This window comes from Onychostoma macrolepis, chromosome 11, assembly GCF_012432095.1.
Source record: "Onychostoma macrolepis isolate SWU-2019 chromosome 11, ASM1243209v1, whole genome shotgun sequence".
NCBI lineage: Eukaryota > Metazoa > Chordata > Actinopteri > Cypriniformes > Cyprinidae > Onychostoma > Onychostoma macrolepis.
In genome coordinates this window covers 23456807-23477627 of record NC_081165.1, presented here as the reverse complement: position 1 = coordinate 23477627, position 20821 = coordinate 23456807, and the positions used below count along the sequence as shown (strand labels likewise).

Here is a 20821-nt window from a genome sequence, read left to right as displayed (position 1 = left end):
AAAATCAATACAAGTCGCAGCAACAATGAGAAAGTAGCTAAATTTGGCGACAAAATCCCCAAATTGGCAACACTGCTCACTGCAGAACACAAGATCCAGGGGGTGGATCTCCTCCCACCTTACATAGACCTTAACCTACCCGTCTCCACCCCCTGATCCATAAACCCACCCATCCCCACCCCTAAACCTACCAATCTCCACCCCCTGGATGTGGATCCAACTCCGCCCCCTGGATCTTTGTTCTGCAGTGAGGGGCTACTGATCTCGTTCGCCTGAAGATAAAAATGGCGTCGTCGCTTTGCGAGGCAGCGGCGCTTGAGGGGCGGAGTCAGATCAATTCGACTGGGGTTTTTACACTTTCAGTGTAAATGTTAAATTACGTAAATATTACACCGTGTGACAACACTGAACACCAGTACTGTTTAACACTGTAGATTGCTAATTCAACTCTTTGGGAATTAATAACTTTTAACACTGCAAATATTACACTGTTGATTTTACTGTGTATATTATGGGTAATTCTTTGTTCTTTTCTCTTCTCTTGTAGATTGTTATGCTAAATTCCCTGTCAGACTTGCATGGCTACATTGACAAAGGCCAGCTGACCTGCGATCTCGGGGGAACCCTTGACTACTGCCACAGTCAATGGATTCACCATCGCACAGTACGAAAGTTAAATATGAATGTCATATTTACAGACAGACAAAAACATAAATGTGCTGTATGTACAATGCAAAAAAGGCTCAGTCTTGTATAAGCAAGGTATGTAACCTCCCCTATATATTATCTGTTCAGACTGTGTTAAAATGTTGTGCCCTAGGCCATTGAGAACTTTGCATTAACGGTGAAGAGCACAGCACAGATGCTGCATCAGTTTGGAACTGACCTGGCAGAAACCGAACTTCCCAATGACGTGCAGTGCACCAAAGATTTGCTCATCACACACACCGAAAAACACGATAAGCTCAAGGTAGCACATAACATTTATAAAACAGTAGTTCATGTTAGTTATAATGTTGTCGTTCGATTTCTTTTATGCATGTCGTTATAGTTTTGTCCTTTATTTTATTGCCTAATGTGAAATCAGTCAGTTGTTTTTTATTGGTTCCGTGACCTCAGGAACTGTTTCTAACATAGTGTGGAACAACAAGACATGGCAACAGTATCATGACTGTACTGTATTTTGCATATATACAAATTATTTCAGTATTCATATGTCACATTTCCTTCTCCCTGCACAGGATGAGCTGAAATTGGCCATAAAGCAAGGAAATACTCTGCTGTCCTGTATCAAAGACCAGGCAAGCAAAACCGAGAGCCACATTTTGAACCCAGATGAGACAGAGAACCAAACAACTGTTGAGAGGTTTGTCAAAAGATTTTACAGAACACAGGAAGTTACGCAATTAATTGACCATTCGCAAAACCCGCCCATATTACTCCAGTTCAAACACGTGAACCAATCGTCTTTTCATATTTACTTAAAGCACGAAATGAACATGAATAAACATCAGAAAATGTTATATTTCAACCGCGGAACACACCATTTTTCAAGTTTAAGTCCACCGAAGTTATCGTTAAGGGAACATTCCATTATATAATTTTGCAAACATCATGGAGACGTTACTTTTGAGTCTTTGAATGTTCAAAATAAGTAGTAATATTTAAAAATGCCAGACAAATTTCCAACTAATACATTTCAGAGAAAGTTCTTCCTTTTTGTGCTAACATTATTACAGACCTGATAACTTTGAACGAGCGTTCTATGATCATTACTGCAAGAACATTTGTTCGTAATTTGTTAGCTGGAATTATGCCATAACGCATTTCTGGGTGGCTATGTGGCATTCAGAATATGACATGGGTAAGCAGAACAGAATATTGACTTTCTTGGAGATTTTAACCATCAGGAATGCAAATAAAGATCTTGATGGCATCAGCGAATAAAGAAAATCTAAAAGTTACTGATGAAAGATAATGATAAATTTTTTTTTTACTTGTAATTTTTTTTACCATGAATCATTCACAATAGGAACATTAATAAAGTATTTTTGGGTTTCATATTGAATTTACTGTCATTTCCTCTATTTTAACCAGACTTGGGTAGTTCTTGTTACAGTTGTGCTATTATTCTTTAAAGCCTGGTGTCATCTCATGTTCCTCTGTGAAATCTAATTCACTTCAGCTCCTCTGACATGCACACTGTAAACGCGTTTGTTTGTTTGTTTATCTCTCTCTCTCTCTCTCTCTCTCTCTCTCTCTCTCTCTCAGGTTGTTAGCGCAGCTCGATGAGACGGAGAATGCGTTTGAACAGTTCTGGTCGAGGCATCACCTCAAATTAGAGCAGTGCTTACAATTACGCCACTTTGAGCAGGACTTCAGAGAGGTGCGATGCAATGGATGTGCCTCTGTATACTTAATAGGCAGCCATTATACCAAATATCCCTGGAGCGGTTGAGTAGCCAACCAAGCTGAAATTGGTCTGTTGCATCTATTGTATCAGGTGAAAGTTTCTCTGGATGGCCTGACGGAGAACTTGCTGGGCCTGTCTGACACTGGAGACTGTGTGGCTCGGGTGGAACATCTACTGGGGGATCTGAAAACTTTGGAGGACAAAGCTCAGGTCAAAATCTTTTGAGTCTAAAACCAGGCCTGGTATGCAAAGCAGTCCATTGAGTTTACATAGTGGGCTTAACAATAGCCATTTGTTCTGCTGGCTGGGTTGAACCAGTAGTTTCCCCAGTAACTGTATAAATCCCCCGATCACTGGATAAATCCTATGCACTACCGGTCAAATTACTAATTAAAATAAATGAATAATTGAATAATGCATATTTTTTTGAAAGAAGTTTCTTTTGCTCACCAAGACTGCATTTATTTGATCAAAAGTACAACAGAATGAAATTGCTGTAAAATAATTTTAATATATTGTAAAATATAATTTCTGTGAGGGCAAGGATTCATTTTCATCAATCTTCAGTGTCACATGATCCTTCAGAGATCGTTCTAATTTGATGCTCAAGAAACATTTCTTATTATTGTATGTTGAAAACAGTTGTGTTGCTTAATGTTTTTCTTGAAACCATGAAAGACTAGCATTCAAACGTTTGGATTAAGTCAAGTGACATTTATCATATTTAAAAAAGACTATTTATTCACCGTTGTATATTTTCATTTATTCACGTTCATATATATATTTGCATTTTTAATCAAATTAAATGTTGAATATTTATTTTGCTTTAGTTTAGACATATGTTTCCAGGAATTAAAAACACAAGTTTATCTTGAAAAGACCAGAAGTACTGGTTACCAGGGCATGTTTTTATGCTGGTTCTGAACATGGAATGTTGGTGTGCTGGTGTCACTGCCAAGATTTTTAACTAACATAAATCTACCAAGCAACCAGCTCGTCTAGAAAGATAAAGCATGTTTTTCTTGGCCTTTTTCAGAATGCCAACCACGTGCAGGTATTGTGTGAAAGCATGCGGTAAATAGAACTGAACTTCAAGAACGAATAGAAGACACAAACATAACCCATTGCTGTTGTTGTTATGACACTGCAAGTCAATTACTAGTAACAGTCAAGATAACATTGCAAATCATTCCTCATACGTTGAGCTTTATTTTGTTTATTGATCTGTACAGGAGTCTTTGGAGAAAGCTCAGCTTCATGCTCAGCATGGTGACCAGCTGATTCAAAGTAACCACTACGCCGTGGACTCCATCCGGCCGAAGTGTGTCGAACTCCGTCGGATCTGTGACGACTTCAGCAATGAGGCCAAAAAGAAACGTGACATTCTGACCAAATCACTTGAAATCCACAAACGAATCGACGAGGTTCGTGAAACAACACATCCTGTCAAATTACCACACAGGCATCTTAACATTGAGTTTTTACCTTGGGGTGATTGATTCAAGACGTGACAAAGGTTTGATTTTGAGAGATTACATATTTTTTCACCATTTTAGAAAATTTTATTTCATATAAGAGTAAAACAAGAAAAAGGTTTAGGAAAATAAACAAAAAATATAAAACTACGACTTAACAAAATTATATTTTGCAGTGCATGTCAGAAGTGTGGCTTGGTAAAAATTGCACAATTGTGCTTATGCACTGTATATAGTATATTATTTATATACAATTATATTATCTATTAATATTCTGAATTAGCTCATTTTTATATTTTCAGTTTTAATTTTAATTGAAGTTTTAATAATTTTCTATGTGCTGTTGTTTTTTATTTTTATTTCAGTTTTAGTACTTAAATTTCAACTTCAGATAGTTGCTAAGGCAACATTTTTCATTTTTGTTCATGTTTTTCAGGTTTAATCTGATTTTTGTTTTAAATTTTCAGCTGTTTCATTTAACAAAAACAGATTAGTTTTAGTTTTACGCAGTAAACAATGGTTTTTCAAGCAAAACCAGGATTATTACAGTATGTTTTACAAGAAAATACAAATTTTTCTGCTTTAAAATGTTGTTTAATTCAGTGTGTTACTTCTTTGTAACTATTTGTGAAATTTACACAATAATAAATATGGTTTCTACAGGTTTTTTTTTTTTTTTCAGTGTAGATAACAAATAAAACACCATGTGTGGGTGACTTAAATTTGATCAGTGTGTGTAATAAAAAAATATATATTATAACACCTTTCTTTAATAGTTTTTATGGATATAATATCACCAAATTAAATGACCTGCACTGTTTTCCTTTCTCATTTTAAGTTGGGTCCAAGAGAAATAGATGCATTGATGTGCCTCTGTGTTTGTGTGTTGGCAGGTGAACCAGTGGTGTGAGAGTGGAGTGTATCTGTTGGCCTCTCAGGCTGTAGACAGATGCCAGACACAGGAAGGTGCAGAAGCAGCGCTGCAGGACATCGAGCGGTACATGAATTCAGCCAAAGAGCAGCAGCTCAGTCACCTCAAAGACCTCAGCAACCAGTATGAGATCGTCCTCTCAGAGTGGGTCAAGGTACAAATGAAGCAGATTACACCTGAATATATTTACAGTCAAATCCAAAAGTCTACTTTTATTAATTAATCAAATTGTTGGTAACAGTTTAAAATGAGATTCCATTTGTCTACATTTTTCAACTATATTAGTTAACATGAACTAACAATTAAAAATTCTTCTAATAAAGACTTTTATAGCTAATGTTAATTTCAACATGTACTAATAGATTTTTAAAATCAAAACTTTTATATTATATCATATGGTATTATATTATATTTAATGAACCTGAGGTAATATGAACTAACAAAGAACTGCTGCATTTTTATTAACTAACATTAATAAAGATATATTTTTTGTGTTACCAAATTGTTTAATATAAAATATTATAAATTACATAAGTATTATATTAAAAATATTGCAAATTATATTAATTTGTATTGAAATATTAACATCTCAGAATTTATAATGTATTTGATATATCATCCTTTTGGTGACTGCAGCATTTATGCTGCCTTATTGTTCATTATTCAGTGATTGACCTAGAAATAGTACTGAATATTAAATATTTATAATTTATTTCAAATTTGGTTTCAATTTTTTTAAAAGGTTAAAACAAGATGAATCCAAGATTTTAAATTGGGCTTGAGGTTTTTGGAGCCCACTGTAGTTGTAATGATACCGATCATCTGTATAATTTGTATAATCACTTTTATCTCGTCCCATGCAGAGCAAAGCTCAAACCGCTCTGAAAAGGCTGGATGACGTTCAAGAGATGTTTGAGAAAAGACACGTGAGTCTGAAAAAGCTTTCTGCAAAGCAAACAAGGCCAGTGCAACCAGTTGCACCTCGACCAGAATCTTCACCAAAACGCACTTCACCTAAAATCCCACATCACACTGCACCTAGTAAGTTTAAAAAAAACAACAGGTGTATGTTGACTGAAATGCATACATGTCCAGAACACTAGTGGTTTTGTGATATTTGTTTGTCATTTTATCACTTAACCTATATTTTCCAGAAGCATGTCCTCATTTCAGGTTCATAACCTGAGGATTAAATGCTCAGGCTTTGTATCCTGAATTACTCACTTTAAATGGAAAATACGAATGCATTCCAGCTTTTTAAACTCTGTTTTAAACTCAACAGCATCAAATCGCAAAGCTACAGAAAACTCCTGCGCCAGTAAGCAGCCCAGTGACACAGAGCTGGCAAAAAGGAAGAATATTCGAGCCAAAGCCAAAGGTGGCATCAAGGTATATCAGTTTGTGTCATTTACACGGTCAAATCTGAAATAAATGCCAAGTTCTGTCATGAAACACTAGATGGTGCATGCTGATGGGTCGTTAATTCAAACTGATGATATTCCAGCGTTAAACTACTTGGCACAAGCTGATTGGTTCATGTTGCATACGCAGCCAATGAGCTTGCTGCTTTACTATTAAATGGCTCGTTAGCATCCACTAAAGCATTTCGCAGCACGCTTTCAGAGTTCCTCTCAAACCCTCCACCTCCCCAGCTCCACCTGTATAGATCTGCTACGGATTATTATATATGCTACTTGTTCAGCAGCAGTATGTCTTAAATACTCACAGCACCATATCTGCATATGTATTAGCAGTAGCAAGTTCCTGTACTTGCTTTGCAGCAGCAGAAATAATCTACATCTACAGCAATAACCAACAGCAGCAGCAATTCAGCAGCAGCGTAGCAAATCTATTCCGCCAAGACCAAATACTGTACATTGTCTTATCGATTATCATGCTAAAATCTTCCGAGAGTTGTCATGATAGAAATATTTTTTTTCAAACATCTAATAAGCATCTGTATGTATAAAAACCTAGTTAGCCTGGGATTAGAGCTTGCCTTAAAAATATATCATTATTACACATTATACATTCAGCTCAAACATAAAGCCATCTTCCTTCATTTGAATCCTATATAGTTTTTGACCAGTGTGTTCTGTCTTCCTGTGGTTTCTCACAGATTGAGGTCATGCATGAAGGAGGGCAAGGGGGATCGAGTCTTGTCCTCATGAACAACGAAACGGAAGAGTCGCTTTCAAACAGACGCAGGTAAGAACATGTCTTCTGAGAAAGAGCGTCTCACAAGATAAGGTCAAGTATATTAAGCGGCGTCAGAGATTCTCTTTAGGAAAAGTACAACACTGTTTTACCCACTTGAATTGATTTTCAGGGATTTATTTTATAGCTAGATTAAAATGTGTCTTGAACCTGTAAATTTAAATCAATTCATTTTAATTACTTTATCAATATGAACACAATATTTATATATTTTATTAAGCCTTTTTTTTCAATTAATGATTTATTTTTTTCGGTTTAGTTATATAAGATATATTATCACAGACTTAAAGGGACAGTTCACCCGAAAATGAAAATTCACAATTCACTCAACCTCAGGTTGTTCCAAACACATTCAACAACACTCATCTTTATGAAAATGGCCTATTCTGCTAATTGGGCAAAATGTTTTCATAAGAAACTGTGACACCACCAAAAGAGTGACTCAAACTCTAATGGTTTGTGATGACACACATTTGTTCACACATCTGATGCCATTTCTGAATGTACAGGATTAACTAGTTGGTCAATGTCTTATATCTCACTCAGAACATAAAGTACAGTACATCACATATCTGCTTAATGTCTCAGGACACAGCATTGTTAACATCAAATAGGTCAAGGAACATTTAGCTGATGGGTCTCCAATACTGTTACTTTGCATGATGCACTCTCTCTTGTATTTTGCACTACCACGACAATGGTCTCTAATTTCACAACTTGCTGCTTCTGCTTTTTACATTGTATTCCGCCATATATAGGTAGTTTCTGTAGTGCGGTGTAAGTTGTTAATTTTATATTGTGAAACATCTGGTGTAGTGCATTTTTGCCTTGTAAAACCAAAGTGTGATTTTGTTGTAGCTGATTTTTGGTCAGTGATGGTTTACCAAACTATCAGTATTCATGCTGGTATCTGGCGCAACATACTTTTTCATGTGCATACTGATGTCTGTAAAAGCAACTGACCTTATGACCTCTTCCTGAAAATGTTTTGCCGGGATGCAAACTTATAATTGGTGACTCGGTTTTAATAGATGTTCATTTAAATGTAGGGTAAGTGATTTCTGGTAGCCAATGTTGATATTTCCTTCAGTTCTCTCCAGCGCTGGAAAGATGATCCGATATTTACACGGGTCCTACTTCTTGCCTTATCGTAACACCGTGTCTACACTGGACGCAAGTGGCATGGCGCAACAAAATACTATAAAACTTATTATAATCACTAATAATGCTGTTTACACTGGATCCCGACAGTAAACGCTGCCGCGTTCTATTTATGACGTATTGACACAAATTTCAAATGATTTTCAACGGTCGCTTTGTCACGTCCACTGTACATACCCCACCTTTAAAGGGGTCCTATTATGCTATTTTACAAAGTCTTGATTTTGTTTTGGGGGTGTACTAGAACATGCGCTCATGCTCGGTGGTTCGAAAAATGCATTATTTTTCACTTAATTTACATTATTTCAATGCCTTTCTCCCCAGTCTGGCACAAACGGCTCGATTAGTTCCGGGTTTGATGAAGACCCGCTTTCTGAAAAACTAAATGTGTTGTGATTGGTTAGCTGACCCAGTGCGATGTGATTGGCGAACAGCTTAGATGGTGTTTCAGTATTGCTCCGCCCCTTGCCAAAGCAGCAAGCTCCATCTGCTCCGGTATAGTTAAGGATGGCGTCAATATTGGCATATCAATTTGAGCCGTATTCAGACCCCGAGAATATTGAACAAGAGGATTGCGCACGCACAGATATTGCAAAATATATTAGAGAGGTAACGTTATTGTTTTTATTTTTTTAAATTTTTTTGTTTAATCACGTTTTAGATACGATGTCAACAACTGCTTAAAAATAACTGCATTTACTATGTACAGATAAGTGCAAAAGTAATATGTATTATGTTTATTGTTCTTTAATTCTAACATTATAACATGAATTGCAGTGAAACTGTTATACAGTTGAATTTATTTATACCATAGTCTCATAACTGAAGTGTAAATTCTGCAATTACATCATTGTCCAGTATTGTACTTTCACCAGTTTAAGTGGGAACTGCTCTGTCTTTCAGCAAAAGCTTTTTGGTGAAACCAGCACTGTACTCCCTCGTGTTGTGGAAGCTGTTCTCAGTAAAATACGCAGCACACAGTACCAAATTGGGGTAATGATGCTCAGAAACAGAGTTAAAAATAAATTGCAACCACTGTTTCCTGATGTCATTCGCTTCAGGAAGGAAAAAGACGTTTGGGTAGGAGTGTAAAAAAACACAGCGTTTCTTCGACATGGTTAACACTTGAAGCTACAGCAGCACTTCTTCTTCGTCGTCATCTTGTCTGATGCACTCAAACAAGCTAACCAACCACGACCTCGCCCTTCCCCAATCCCCAACAATTCGAATTTCCATAGGAAATTGTATTAATTGTATTGGAGTTATTAAAAAATTATCTCAATTTTACATATACATTTTTAGTTGCACTTACTCAATGGTTTTTAGTTATATGAACTTATACCAGGACATTATCCATTAAAGGGATAGTTCACCTAAAAATTTAAACTACCCCATGATGTACTCACCCTCAAGCCATCCTAGGTGTATATGACTTTCTTCTTTCAGACGAATACAATCGGAGTTATATTAAAATGTCCTGGCTCTTCCAAGCTTTGTAATGGCAGTGAATGGGTGTTGAGATTCAATAGTCCAAAAAAGTGCATCCATCCATCATAAAAATTGCTCCACACGGATCTGGGGGTTAATAAAGGCCTTCTGAAGTGAATTGATGCGTATGTGTAAGAAAAATATCCATATTTTAAACTTTATAAACTGTAATCTCTAGTTTCCGCTAACTGTCACGTGTACATGAGAGAGTGACGTTCCAGTAGATGATGTAGGCCTAGCGTAAGAATATGCTAGGAGTCAAGAGGAGTCAAAGAAAGAGTCAAACTGCTTTAAAAATGATGGAACTAACACTTATAATTGATTTTAATTCAGAATGATAGTGGTAAATAAAAACACTTATGGCAATGTACATTTTTGGCAGTGTTTTCTCATTCTAAAGCTTCATTCTTATTCTAATTATTCTCAGTGGTGATTCTTATTATATTCTGTAATACAGTAATTTCACATTACAGTATGAAGAATAATATTGTTTGTATTTGGTTGATGAGATTGAGGGTTAGTTGTCATGGTAATAATGTCACAATGCAATAAATCTCAATAGGATTTGATTTATTTTAGCAAAATGTAACTTGTTAAAATCTTCCTTCACAAATAGCACCATCAGTTCATTAAAATGTTTTAAAGCTTTAAGCAGAAGCATATGACATTTGCAACATGAAAGAAAGTTAAGACACTCTCTCTAATAGCATGCCACCGTGAAACATATACTTTCCTAGCAGCTAAATACACTCTTAATACATAGGAACTGAACTAAGAATATGCTAAAATGATGGCTGTTATTAGGGCCGTAAATGTTTTTTTTTTTTTTTGCCAAGTGGGCAGTATGTTCATGATGACAAAAAAAAATTAATGAATTAATTAAATGTTAATATTGCTTTTAATATTAGTTTTACTAGTATTAAGTATTAATTAAATGCTATTATTCATTTTCTCCTTATCCTTTTTTAGTTTTTTAATTCTCAGCCTCAGTTCATGATAATTCTTAATATTTTTCATAACTGTAATCATACAATATTAATATGACACAATTTGTTTCTACAATGACATATAAATTCTTTTTAAATAATATACCATTATTTGTATTGCAATACAGAGTAAATTATGGTAGTAAGGTCGGTGGTGGAAAAGTCTTAATATTTTCAGAATCCCTTTATCATTTGTATTTTATGTTTACTCAGTAATTTTTTATTATAAATAAATTAAAAGAAAAAGAAAAGTGCGAAACAAATGCATAGGGCGCACAGCTTTGAACTTTATTGGGAACTGACAAAATATTTAACATTTAAAGCAAAAATAAACAAAAAAATGAAATACTGCTCGGACTTCATAGTGCGTCATGTAAAAGCTGCCATGCATGAATACGTGTTTGTAAAGTACGGCTTACAAAGCAGTGTCATTTTCATAGCCGTACAATATAGTTTCCCAACCAGTCCAGACGAAATACTTTTTACCTGCGGGGCGGTCGCAACCTTCCACAGATACCTAATATCGTCCTCGTGTCCATGAGAGGTGATCATTTTTTCATAGATGCACGGGTGATAGGGCGTCTTCCCCTCACCCGAGAAATAAATGTGTTCCTGAGGCGAGACACCCGCTGCAATGGCACAGATACCCATGAAGACGTCATCGATATACATAGAAGCGTTCAGAGACAGTGTGGCCTGATAGATTTTGGCTGCCACGTCGCCAGAGACCACGTACCCCGCCCCGGCGGTGTAATCTGGGTAGGAAGACCACTGGTACATGTCGAAGGGCATGTAGTATTTACTGTCCCTGCGGCGAACGGGAGGCGCCCCCCTGTGAACGTGGCCGACCCAAAGGTTGCGCACGTTCTGTCTTCTGAGGTCCTGAAGGTAGTGCACCAGGTTGGGCAAATGGATGAAGACGTCGTCGTCCGCAGTCATGAGGAAGCGGGCATGGGCACAGTTTTCATGCGTCCAGCGGAACTGAAGCAGCAGTTTCACAGTGAGGTTGTGGAATGTGTCAAGGAAGTCCTGCTGAACCAGGTCACCGTGGTTCATGTGCTCCTTGTGCAATTTACTCTGCAGTGAGCTATCAAAGGGCACCACAGGGTGAACTCCCATAGCAAACACTACTTTTACGATAACGCCCAGCTCGTGGCTTATGTAGGACTCATTGCCCCAAGTGGAGCGAATGGCCTGTCGTCTTCTGAAGTTTCCAGGGGAGGACTTCACGAAGAGGAGAAGCAGCACGTCTTTGTCTTTACAAACATCCTTGTTGTTTAGCAAATAAGGGAAGCTACCAAATCTGGCGGCTTCCTTTGGGCTGACGTTGAGGCTTTTGTTGATGAAATCGTAGCTGTTGATTAAGTAGCGGTAGGAGTATGACTTCATGTGGCTCACGACGCTGTGATCTACGTGGTCCCAGCAAACCATAAGGACTGACATGACACAGCACATGGAGACAAGCTGTAGAAAATGCCATTTTCTCACCCTTCTGCAATTCATGAACATTTTGCTTAGCTGCGCACGCGCTCAACCCCTCTCTCTTGTCAAGTCCAGTAATGCAATCCAGATGTACTGCTCTCGATGATTTTCCAGGACTGGGTTTGCCTGAGTTCCATTGTAGTCATCTCAGTGCAGATGTGCTGGAAACCCAAAACATTTTCTGCCTTTTTGTGTCCTTTTTCTTACACTTTACACAAAACGTCAGTCGGTCAAGAAAATCCACTGTATGGCATTAACACTGCATTTGTGTTCTGTAAAGAAAGAAGACAATTTTTATTTAAAAACAGGGATTGCAACAATTTAAAACTAAAAATAATGATAAAAATGTAATGTATATATTATATATTTAAACTCTAAACATTGTGTCTGTGTGTGTGTGTGTGTGTGTGTGTGTGTGCGCGCGTTTTTTTGTGACAAATGAGGACATAAATTTGTATAATGACATGGGTATGACATAGGTATTACAAGGAGAAGGTGACTTATGAGGACATAACCCCATGTCCCCATTTTTCAAAACGCTTATAAATCATACAGAGTGAGTTTTTTTGAGAAAGTAAAAATGCACAAAGTTTCTTAGGGGTAGGGTTGGTGTAGGGCAATAGCATATACATTTTATACAGTATAAAAACCATTACGCCTATGGAATGTCCCCACTTTTCACAAAAACAAACGTGTGTGTGTGTGTGTGTGTGTATTTACAAGATTTTTTTTTGTGAAAGAAGCTTCTTAGATGCTAACCAGGGCTGCTTGTATTTGATCAAAAATACAGTAAAAACATAAAATATAAACTAAAATAATATTACAATTTAAAATAACTGTTTTCTTATATATATATATATATTAGATTCCTGTGATGGCAAAGCTGAATTTTCAGCAGCCAACAGTCTTCAGTGTCACTTGATCCTTCAGAAATAATTTCTGATATTCTCAATCCTTTTTTCAGGATATTTTGCTGAATAGAAAATTCAAAAGAACTGTGTTTATTTGAACTAGAAATCATTTGAAGACTTTACTGTCACTTTTGATCAATTTAATACATCCTTGCTTAACAGAAGTTTTAATTTCTCAACAAAAATTTCATATCAGTCACATATAAGCCATTTGCTTTCAAAACAACATTCCTCTTTAACAAATGCTGCCTGTTTGCATCATTTGTTGCGAGAGCTCATTGAAAACCTTGACCATGTGGGGAGACTCGGCGAATCGATCTTGTGAATGAAAGCAATCGTCGACTCAGCGCTACACTGAATAAAAGGATTTAAACCACTGAACACGCTGATGTGCTGAGTGCAGTACAAAACATTCACGACCGCAAAAAGATCATTACAGCAGCAAATCTACTCAAAAGGCGCAACACAACAACAATGCATGTCATAATATCCCACACCCTAAACAGCTGAGTGCCAGGAGCAGAAGGGATCATCTGACAAACTGGATCACCTGCTCATACCAGCCGCTTGGTGCAATTATTAGTTTCACATTAATCTGCATGACCGTCCATCCCATTGTTAGTCATTTTGATCAAAACTTGCCTGAGAATGAAATATGTATATTTCATTATGTATTACAAATAAAGTTATATGTAAAAAGATTGTTAATGTAGATTTTTAATGTAGCTTTACCAGTGAAACTGGTTTCTTTATTCTAACCATCACTTTATTTTCATTTTCACATGTGAATTTATTCAGCAGTCACTTTCAACATTGTTTCGTGCTGACATGCCTTTAAAAAGTCAATTTAATCTTTATGACCTGTTTAATATAATACATCACCTTAGCTAACAGTTTCTCCCACTATATCGCAGTGATCACAATCTGTCTCTTTCGACATGTTATCAATAACTATTCTCAGCTGTGTGTATATTTCATTTGCATTTTAAATGTCATAAAACACTCTCTAAGTGACTCCTATGAAAAACACTCCAGTTCATATTTTAAAAGCACAGTCAATCATATGACACTGACAGCATGTTTAAAAGAACAGACTGATTTCATCGGAAAAAAGTCTTAGTGTTATCATTCTTTTTTCTCCCCCGAAAAATCACATTCAATACTCATACTCCACTGTAACAGTGTAAATTTAGCATGAGGTCTCTAAGGCTCGACATACCAGTGGAAAGACATTTTGTACTTGGCTTCCAAAAGTTAAATTTCTTGCCTCTTTTTCAGAAAGATCTCCACACAGAAACTCTGTTTAGCCAAAAACATATGACTTACCATTGAGGCCCATCCATGATGTAGTAAATGTGCAAAAGTATTTGTTTTTAAGCCCTGGACCTCAGCTGTATTGTGGCAGCTGTACTGAAAGCAGTAGTGTGTAGCTGCTGGTGGAGCTTGTATTTGAATGGGAGTGTTTCCTGATGGGTGGGGAGGGGGTAAAAGTACATGCCTCTTTTTAAACATTGGCCAACGTTATCATACGAACAAGCTGTGAAAAGAGAGACTTCTCTGACAGAATGGTGGAATTTGGGTCATCTGATTCACATAAGCAGGCTACACCTCAGCACAATAAATGCAATTCATCTGTGTTAGAGAAGTGGATAAGACCAAATAAGATGCAATTTCTGAAGGGTCATTTGAGATGTTATAGAAAGAACAAAATGTTTAAAGGGTTACTCCACCCCAAAAGGAAAATTGTGTCATTAATCACTTACCCACTTACCATAAAAGCTTTGTTCGTCTTCGGAACACAATTTAAGATATTTTAGATGAAAACCAGGAGGCTTGTGACTGTTCCATTGACTGCCAAGTAAATTACACTGCAAGGTCCAGAAAAGTATGAAAGACATCGTCAGAATACTCCATCTGCCATCAGTGGTTCAATCGTAATGTTATGAAGCGACGAGAATACTTTTTGTAAGAAAATAAAACAAAAATAACGACTTTATTCAACAATTAGGCACCGTAACGTCTCCTCTGCATCACCTTAAATTGTGTTCCGAAGACAAACCTAGCTTTTATGGGTTTGGAACGACATGGGGATAAGTGATTAATGACACAATTTTAATTTTGGGGTGGAGTATCCCTTTAAGACTAGTAACTGAGACAGAAGTGAAAACTGAGCTGCCCTTTTGTTTGTTATTTCCAGATGATGTTTCATTTACATTTATTTACATTTAACAGAAACTTTTATCCAAAGCGACTTACAAATTAGGACAATGGAAGTAATCAAAATCAACAAAAGAGCAATGATATTCAAGTGCTATAACAAGTCTCAGTTAGCTTAATGCAGTACACATAGCAAGGTTTGTTTTATTAAATTATATAATAAATAAAAATAAAACAGATAGAATAGAAAAAGAATAGCGCAAGCTAGTGTTAGAGGCCTTTTTTGATTTTGTTAATCGTATAATAAATAAAAAGAAAACATATAGATAGAATACAAAAAGATTAGAAAAGCTAGTGTTAGTTTTTTTTTTTTTTTTTTAAGAATATAATTAGAATAGAGAGAGCTAGAGTTAAGAGGTTCAAATAAAGATGGAAGAGATGTTTCAGTGCTCCAAATTTGCAAAAATGCCAAACAGTTAAAATATTTTACAAATGTTACCTTCTGCTATATAGTTGAATGGCTATGAGAGTCATGTTCATACCATACAGTCTGTGGTTCATACTGAAGCTTCAGTCTTTACCCTTTCACATGTGAGTTTAAGATATACTGAGACCCCAGGGGGAGTTTTTTTAGGCGACGGTTATTTTAGATTATGCCATGGTCTGTCTGAATACTCGATTCTGATTGGCTGGCAGGTGTTGATTAAATTCGTTGAACTTCCAGGACAGTTTAATCATGTTCTTCTATACGCACTACCGGCACATCCGGGAACGTAACTGTCAATTTTGTCAACCGCCCCTTTTTGGGGGAAAATAAACTAGACTTCCCATAGGCTTCAATACAAAATAGCGGCAAAAAGCAACGTCCGTACACAGCCGGCAGGCGTGAATAACTTAAGAAATCACTCAGATTAAACATGTCAAGTAATTATATGTCCACCCTGCCTGCCATAGAGCGTGAAAGATACATCCACAAACTTAATTTGGTCAATTTAAAAACTCATTATCCCAGCGTCAAATTGGTGTAACAACCCCACCCAGTGGCCAGAGGTGTCTTACCGGACATTTACTCGTACCTAATCTAATCACCAGGTAAACCAGTGAATGATTTTACTTCGTATTTGAAAGTAAACATCTTTAAATGTATATATTATGTCCTTATATTTAGAGTACCGAGTGCACTTTTCTGTCCAGCCATACAACTAACGTTAGCCTGGCTTAGCTTTTGATAGCATCATCCGTAATTCATGATATTTCCATAACAGCAAGATATGGATGATGATGGCAGGTAGCCTGGGCAAAATTTGGGTTTTTACAAACATTATTGGTGCACCCAACCACACAACAACTCTTTGGCATGTTGTAAGGTTAGTCCACTTCCTCGATCCGATGCTGTATACTCACAACCGGCGCGACGTCATAGAATGTCTCTGAACAGGTTCACGCCAACTTTTAGGGGAAAACAAACCGCCATACAGCATCGGATCGAGGAAGTGAACTAACCTTACAACATGCCAAAGAGTTGTTGTGTGGTTGCACCAATAATGTTTGTAAAACCCAAATTTTGCCCAGGTTACCTGCCATCATCATCCATATCTGCTGTTATGGAAATATCATGAATTACGGATGATGCTATCGAAAGCTAAGCCAGGCTAGTTGTATGGCTGGACAGAAAAGTGCACTCGGTACTCTAAATATAAGGACATAATATATACATTTAAAGATGTTTACTTTCAAACGAAGTAAAATCATTCACTGGCTTACCTGGTGATTAGATTAGGTACGAGTAAATGTCCGTAAGACACCTCTGGCCACTGGGTGGGTTGTTACACCAATTTGACGCTGGGATAATGAGTTTTAAATTGACCAAATTAAGTTTGTGGATGTATCTTTCACGCCTATGGCAGGCAGGGTGGACATAATTACTTGACATGATTAATCCTAGTGATTTCTTAAGTTATTCACGCCTGTCGGCTGTGTACGGACGTTGCTTTTGCCGCTATTTTGTATTGAAGCCTATGGAAGTCTAGTTTTTTCCTCCAAAAAGGGGCGGTAACGAAATTGACAGTTAAGTTCCCGGATGTGCCGGTAGTGCGTATGGCGGTTTGTTTTCCCCCCAAAAGTGGGCGTGAACCTGTTCAGAGACATTCTATGACGCTATACCGGTTGTGAGTATATTAATGTGCTTCCTATAAACATGGGTAACCATAGTAACATACAGTTACAGTTAAATAGTAATACAGACAAAAATAACCGTCATTTTTATCGGTTATTTTTAACGCTATTTTTACGTCATTTTTATCGTTCCTGTCAAATATTGAAGCGCAAATATTATTAACATCTTTAATATGTGAATGCTGGCAAATGACCATGGTATAAATGGGATAATCAACGGGTAGCTTCATTGATTCACTTTGCTGCGCGTCGGGCGGTTCTTCGCCTCCACGTCGTGCATTCAAATCGTTTAATGCACAGTTAGCCATTGATTATCCCTTACATGTTTAGCCTTATTGTTTCCATGGCGACTCGTCATGCTTGTCATGTGACGCACCGCAGCCACAATACGTACTAACGGCACATCCGGGAACATAACTGTCAATTTCGTCACCGCCCCTTTTTGGGGGAAAATAAACTAGACTTCCCATAGACTTCAATACAAAATAGCGGCAAAAAGCAACGTCCGTACACAGCCGGCAGGCGTGAATAACTTAAGAAATCACTCAGATTAAACATGTCAAGTAATTATATGTCCACCCTGCCTGCCATAGAGCGTGAAAGATACATCCACAAACTTAATTTGGTCAATTTAAAAACTCATTATCCCAGCGTCAAATTGGTGTAACAACCCCACCCAGTGGCCAGAGGTGTCTTACCGGACATTTACTCGTACCTAATCTAATCACCAGGTAAGCCAGTGAATGATTTTACTTCGTATTTGAAAGTAAACATCTTTAAATGTATATATTATGTCCTTATATTTAGAGTACCGAGTGCACTTTTCTGTCCAGCCATACAACTAACGTTAGCCTGGCTTAGCTTTCGATAGCATCATCCGTAATTCATGATATTTCCATAACAGCAAGATATGGATGATGATGGCAGGTAGCCTGGGCAAAATTTGGGTTTTTACAAACATTATTGGTGCACCCAACCACACAACAACTCTTTGGCATGTTGTAAGGTTAGTCCACTTCCTCGATCCGATGCTGTATACTCACAACTGGCACGACGTCATAGAATGTCTCTGAACAGGTTCACGCCAACTTTTAGGGGAAAACAAACCGCCATACAGCATCGGATCGAGGAAGTGAACTAACCTTACAACATGCCAAAGAGTTGTTGTGTGGTTGGGTGCACCAATAATGTTTGTAAAAACCCAAATTTAGCCCAGGCTACCTGCCATCATCATCCATATCTTGCTGTTATGGAAATATCATGAATTACGGATGATGCTATCGAAAGCTAAGCCAGGCTAGTTGTATGGCTGGACAGAAAAGTGCACTCGGTACTCTAAATATAAGGACATAATATATACATTTAAAGATGTTTACTTTCAAACGAAGTAAAATCATTCACTGGCTTACCTGGTGATTAGATTAGGTACGAGTAAATGTCCGGTAAGACACCTCTGGCCACTGGGTGGGGTTGTTACACCAATTTGACGCTGGGAGAATGAGTTTTTAAATTGACCAAATTAAGTTTGTGGATGTATCTTTCACGCTCTATGGCAGGCAGGGTGGACATAATTACTTGACATGATTAATCCTAGTGATTTCTTAAGTTATTCACGTCTGTCGGCTGTGTACGGACGTTGCTTTTTGCCGCTATTTTGTATTGGAGCCTATGGGAAGTCTAGTTTGTTTTCCCCCAAAAAGGGGCGGTGACGAAATTGACAGTTAAGTTCCCGGATGTGCCGGTAGTGCGTATGGCGGTTTGTTTTCCCCCCAAAAGTGGGCGTGAACCTGTTCAGAGACATTCTATGACGTTGCGCCGGTTGTGAGTATATTAATGTGCTTCCTATAAACATTGGTAACCATAGTAACATACAGTTACAGTTAAATAGTAATACAGACAAAAATAACCGTCATTTTTATCGGTTATTTTTAACGCTATTTTTACATCATTTTTATCGTTCCTGTCAAATATTGAAGCGCAAATATTATTAACATCTTTAATATGTGAATGCTGGCAAATGACCATGGTATAAATGGGATAATCAACGGGTAGCTTCATTGATTCACCTTGCTGCGCGTCGGGCGGTTCTTCGCCTCCACGTCGTGCATTCAAATCGTTTAATGCACAGCTAGCCGTTGATTATCCCTTACATGTTTAGCCTTATTGTTTCCATGGCGACTCGTCATGCTTGTCATGTGACGCACCGCAGCCACGCATGGATCGTTTTCTGTAATGTAGGCTGTAAACCCACGTTTATTTATTTATTTTTTATTTATTTTTTTGGATGTCTTGATATAATTGTATATTTTTCTTTGTTGTAGTTCTGTTGTAGTAAAACAAACAAAAAATAAAAAACAAACAAACAAACAAAAACACATGGATCGTTTTTACTTTTTTTATTAGTAATATTCACAAACATATATTATGTTATTATGAAATATCTGATATTCCGATTCTGAAATATGTGCAAGTAAATGTATTTGGTACAGTGTTTAACACTTTTATAATGACCGTGTTAGTTGGGTAATGGGCGCCGCCATGTTAGTTCGCTGAATACAATAAGTAAATTCATCCTCTCCTCCCGAAACACGTTAAAGTCTCCGGTAAACTGGGAGAAGAGCAGAGTAAACTTTATAGTTACCTACACAATCTGTATATGATATCAATAAAACATGTCGTCAAGATTATATTTGTAACGATCATTATTGCTGTTTCCATAAACATCCGCGTGTATTTTACAAACTATAAATGTTTGGTTTATCTAGTACTTATGTGTATTTAAATGTCTGAAAACTAAAATAAGCATTACATGGTTGAAAACACCGAATATCTGTGATAATATGACAAGCGCTCAGCGCGTCCGATCTGGCTCTGCGCCAACCAAAGCGAGAATTCGCGAAAGCAGATTTGAATTCAGCAGTTGATCACGTGATGCACTGAACGTTCTAATCCTCTAAGCGACAAAGTGTATCTCATCTCATCACACCAAAGTTCTGACTTTTGTTTGCCAAAATACTGAAAGCTTTTTTCTTTTGCCCTTTCTCAACAGCCACATAATGAATGAATTGATTGAGACGGAGAGGCTGTACGTGGAAGAGCTGCAGAGCATCATAGAGGTACACGTGTCTGAAATGAAAGAAACAGGAAATGTTGCAATCACAGTTACCAAATAAGCAACAAGCTTATTTGACAAATAAGCAACTGCAGCTTCAAAAACAAGCCCAATATTTTTTTGTCAAAAGGTAATCTATTAATGTGGTCTAAGTTTAAATGTTAAAACAAGAAATACATTTTAAGACATCTTGCCATACCAGGCTATTAGAACCAAATGCATTTACTCAGTATTAGGATATGACTACTTGTTTTTTTTATTACAGCCCGTGATAATTAATATATTACAAAAACATTGTAAAAATTAGGCTAAA

General features: G+C 37.1%; 2 protein-coding genes across 16 annotated transcripts in view; one reads left to right on the top strand and one right to left on the bottom strand.

Annotated features, from left to right (window-relative positions):
• The window catches only part of mcf2l2 (MCF.2 cell line derived transforming sequence-like 2), a 79722-nt gene that overhangs the window by 35809 nt on the left and 23092 nt on the right, over positions 1-20821 (top strand). For 14 of the 15 annotated variants that reach the window (XR_009273360.1, XM_058791201.1, XM_058791202.1 and 11 more), the window contains 11 exons: positions 548-664; positions 821-970; positions 1242-1366; positions 2272-2386; positions 2504-2623; positions 3646-3837; positions 4782-4973; positions 5683-5860; positions 6102-6208; positions 6939-7027; positions 20446-20512. Coding sequence is in view for 14 of the 15 variants with exons in the window: in XM_058791201.1 (XP_058647184.1) it covers positions 548-664; positions 821-970; positions 1242-1366; positions 2272-2386; positions 2504-2623; positions 3646-3837; positions 4782-4973; positions 5683-5860; positions 6102-6208; positions 6939-7027; positions 20446-20512 (1452 nt within the window). In the remaining variant the exon portion in view is untranslated. Of the gene's footprint in view, positions 1-255; positions 381-547; positions 665-820; positions 971-1241; positions 1367-2271; positions 2387-2503; positions 2624-3645; positions 3838-4781; positions 4974-5682; positions 5861-6101; positions 6209-6938; positions 7028-20445; positions 20513-20821 lie in introns of those variants that run through there. The other variant, XM_058791213.1, reaches the window with a different exon arrangement.
• b3gnt5a (UDP-GlcNAc:betaGal beta-1,3-N-acetylglucosaminyltransferase 5a) lies at positions 10937-14498 on the bottom strand. Its single transcript, XM_058791215.1, has 2 exons — positions 14391-14498; positions 10937-12425 (listed from the first exon to the last, which is right to left on the bottom strand). Exon 2 carries the CDS (start codon positions 12178-12180, stop codon positions 11041-11043), a length of 1140 nt encoding a protein of 379 aa, XP_058647198.1. The 5' UTR covers positions 12181-12425; positions 14391-14498; the 3' UTR covers positions 10937-11040.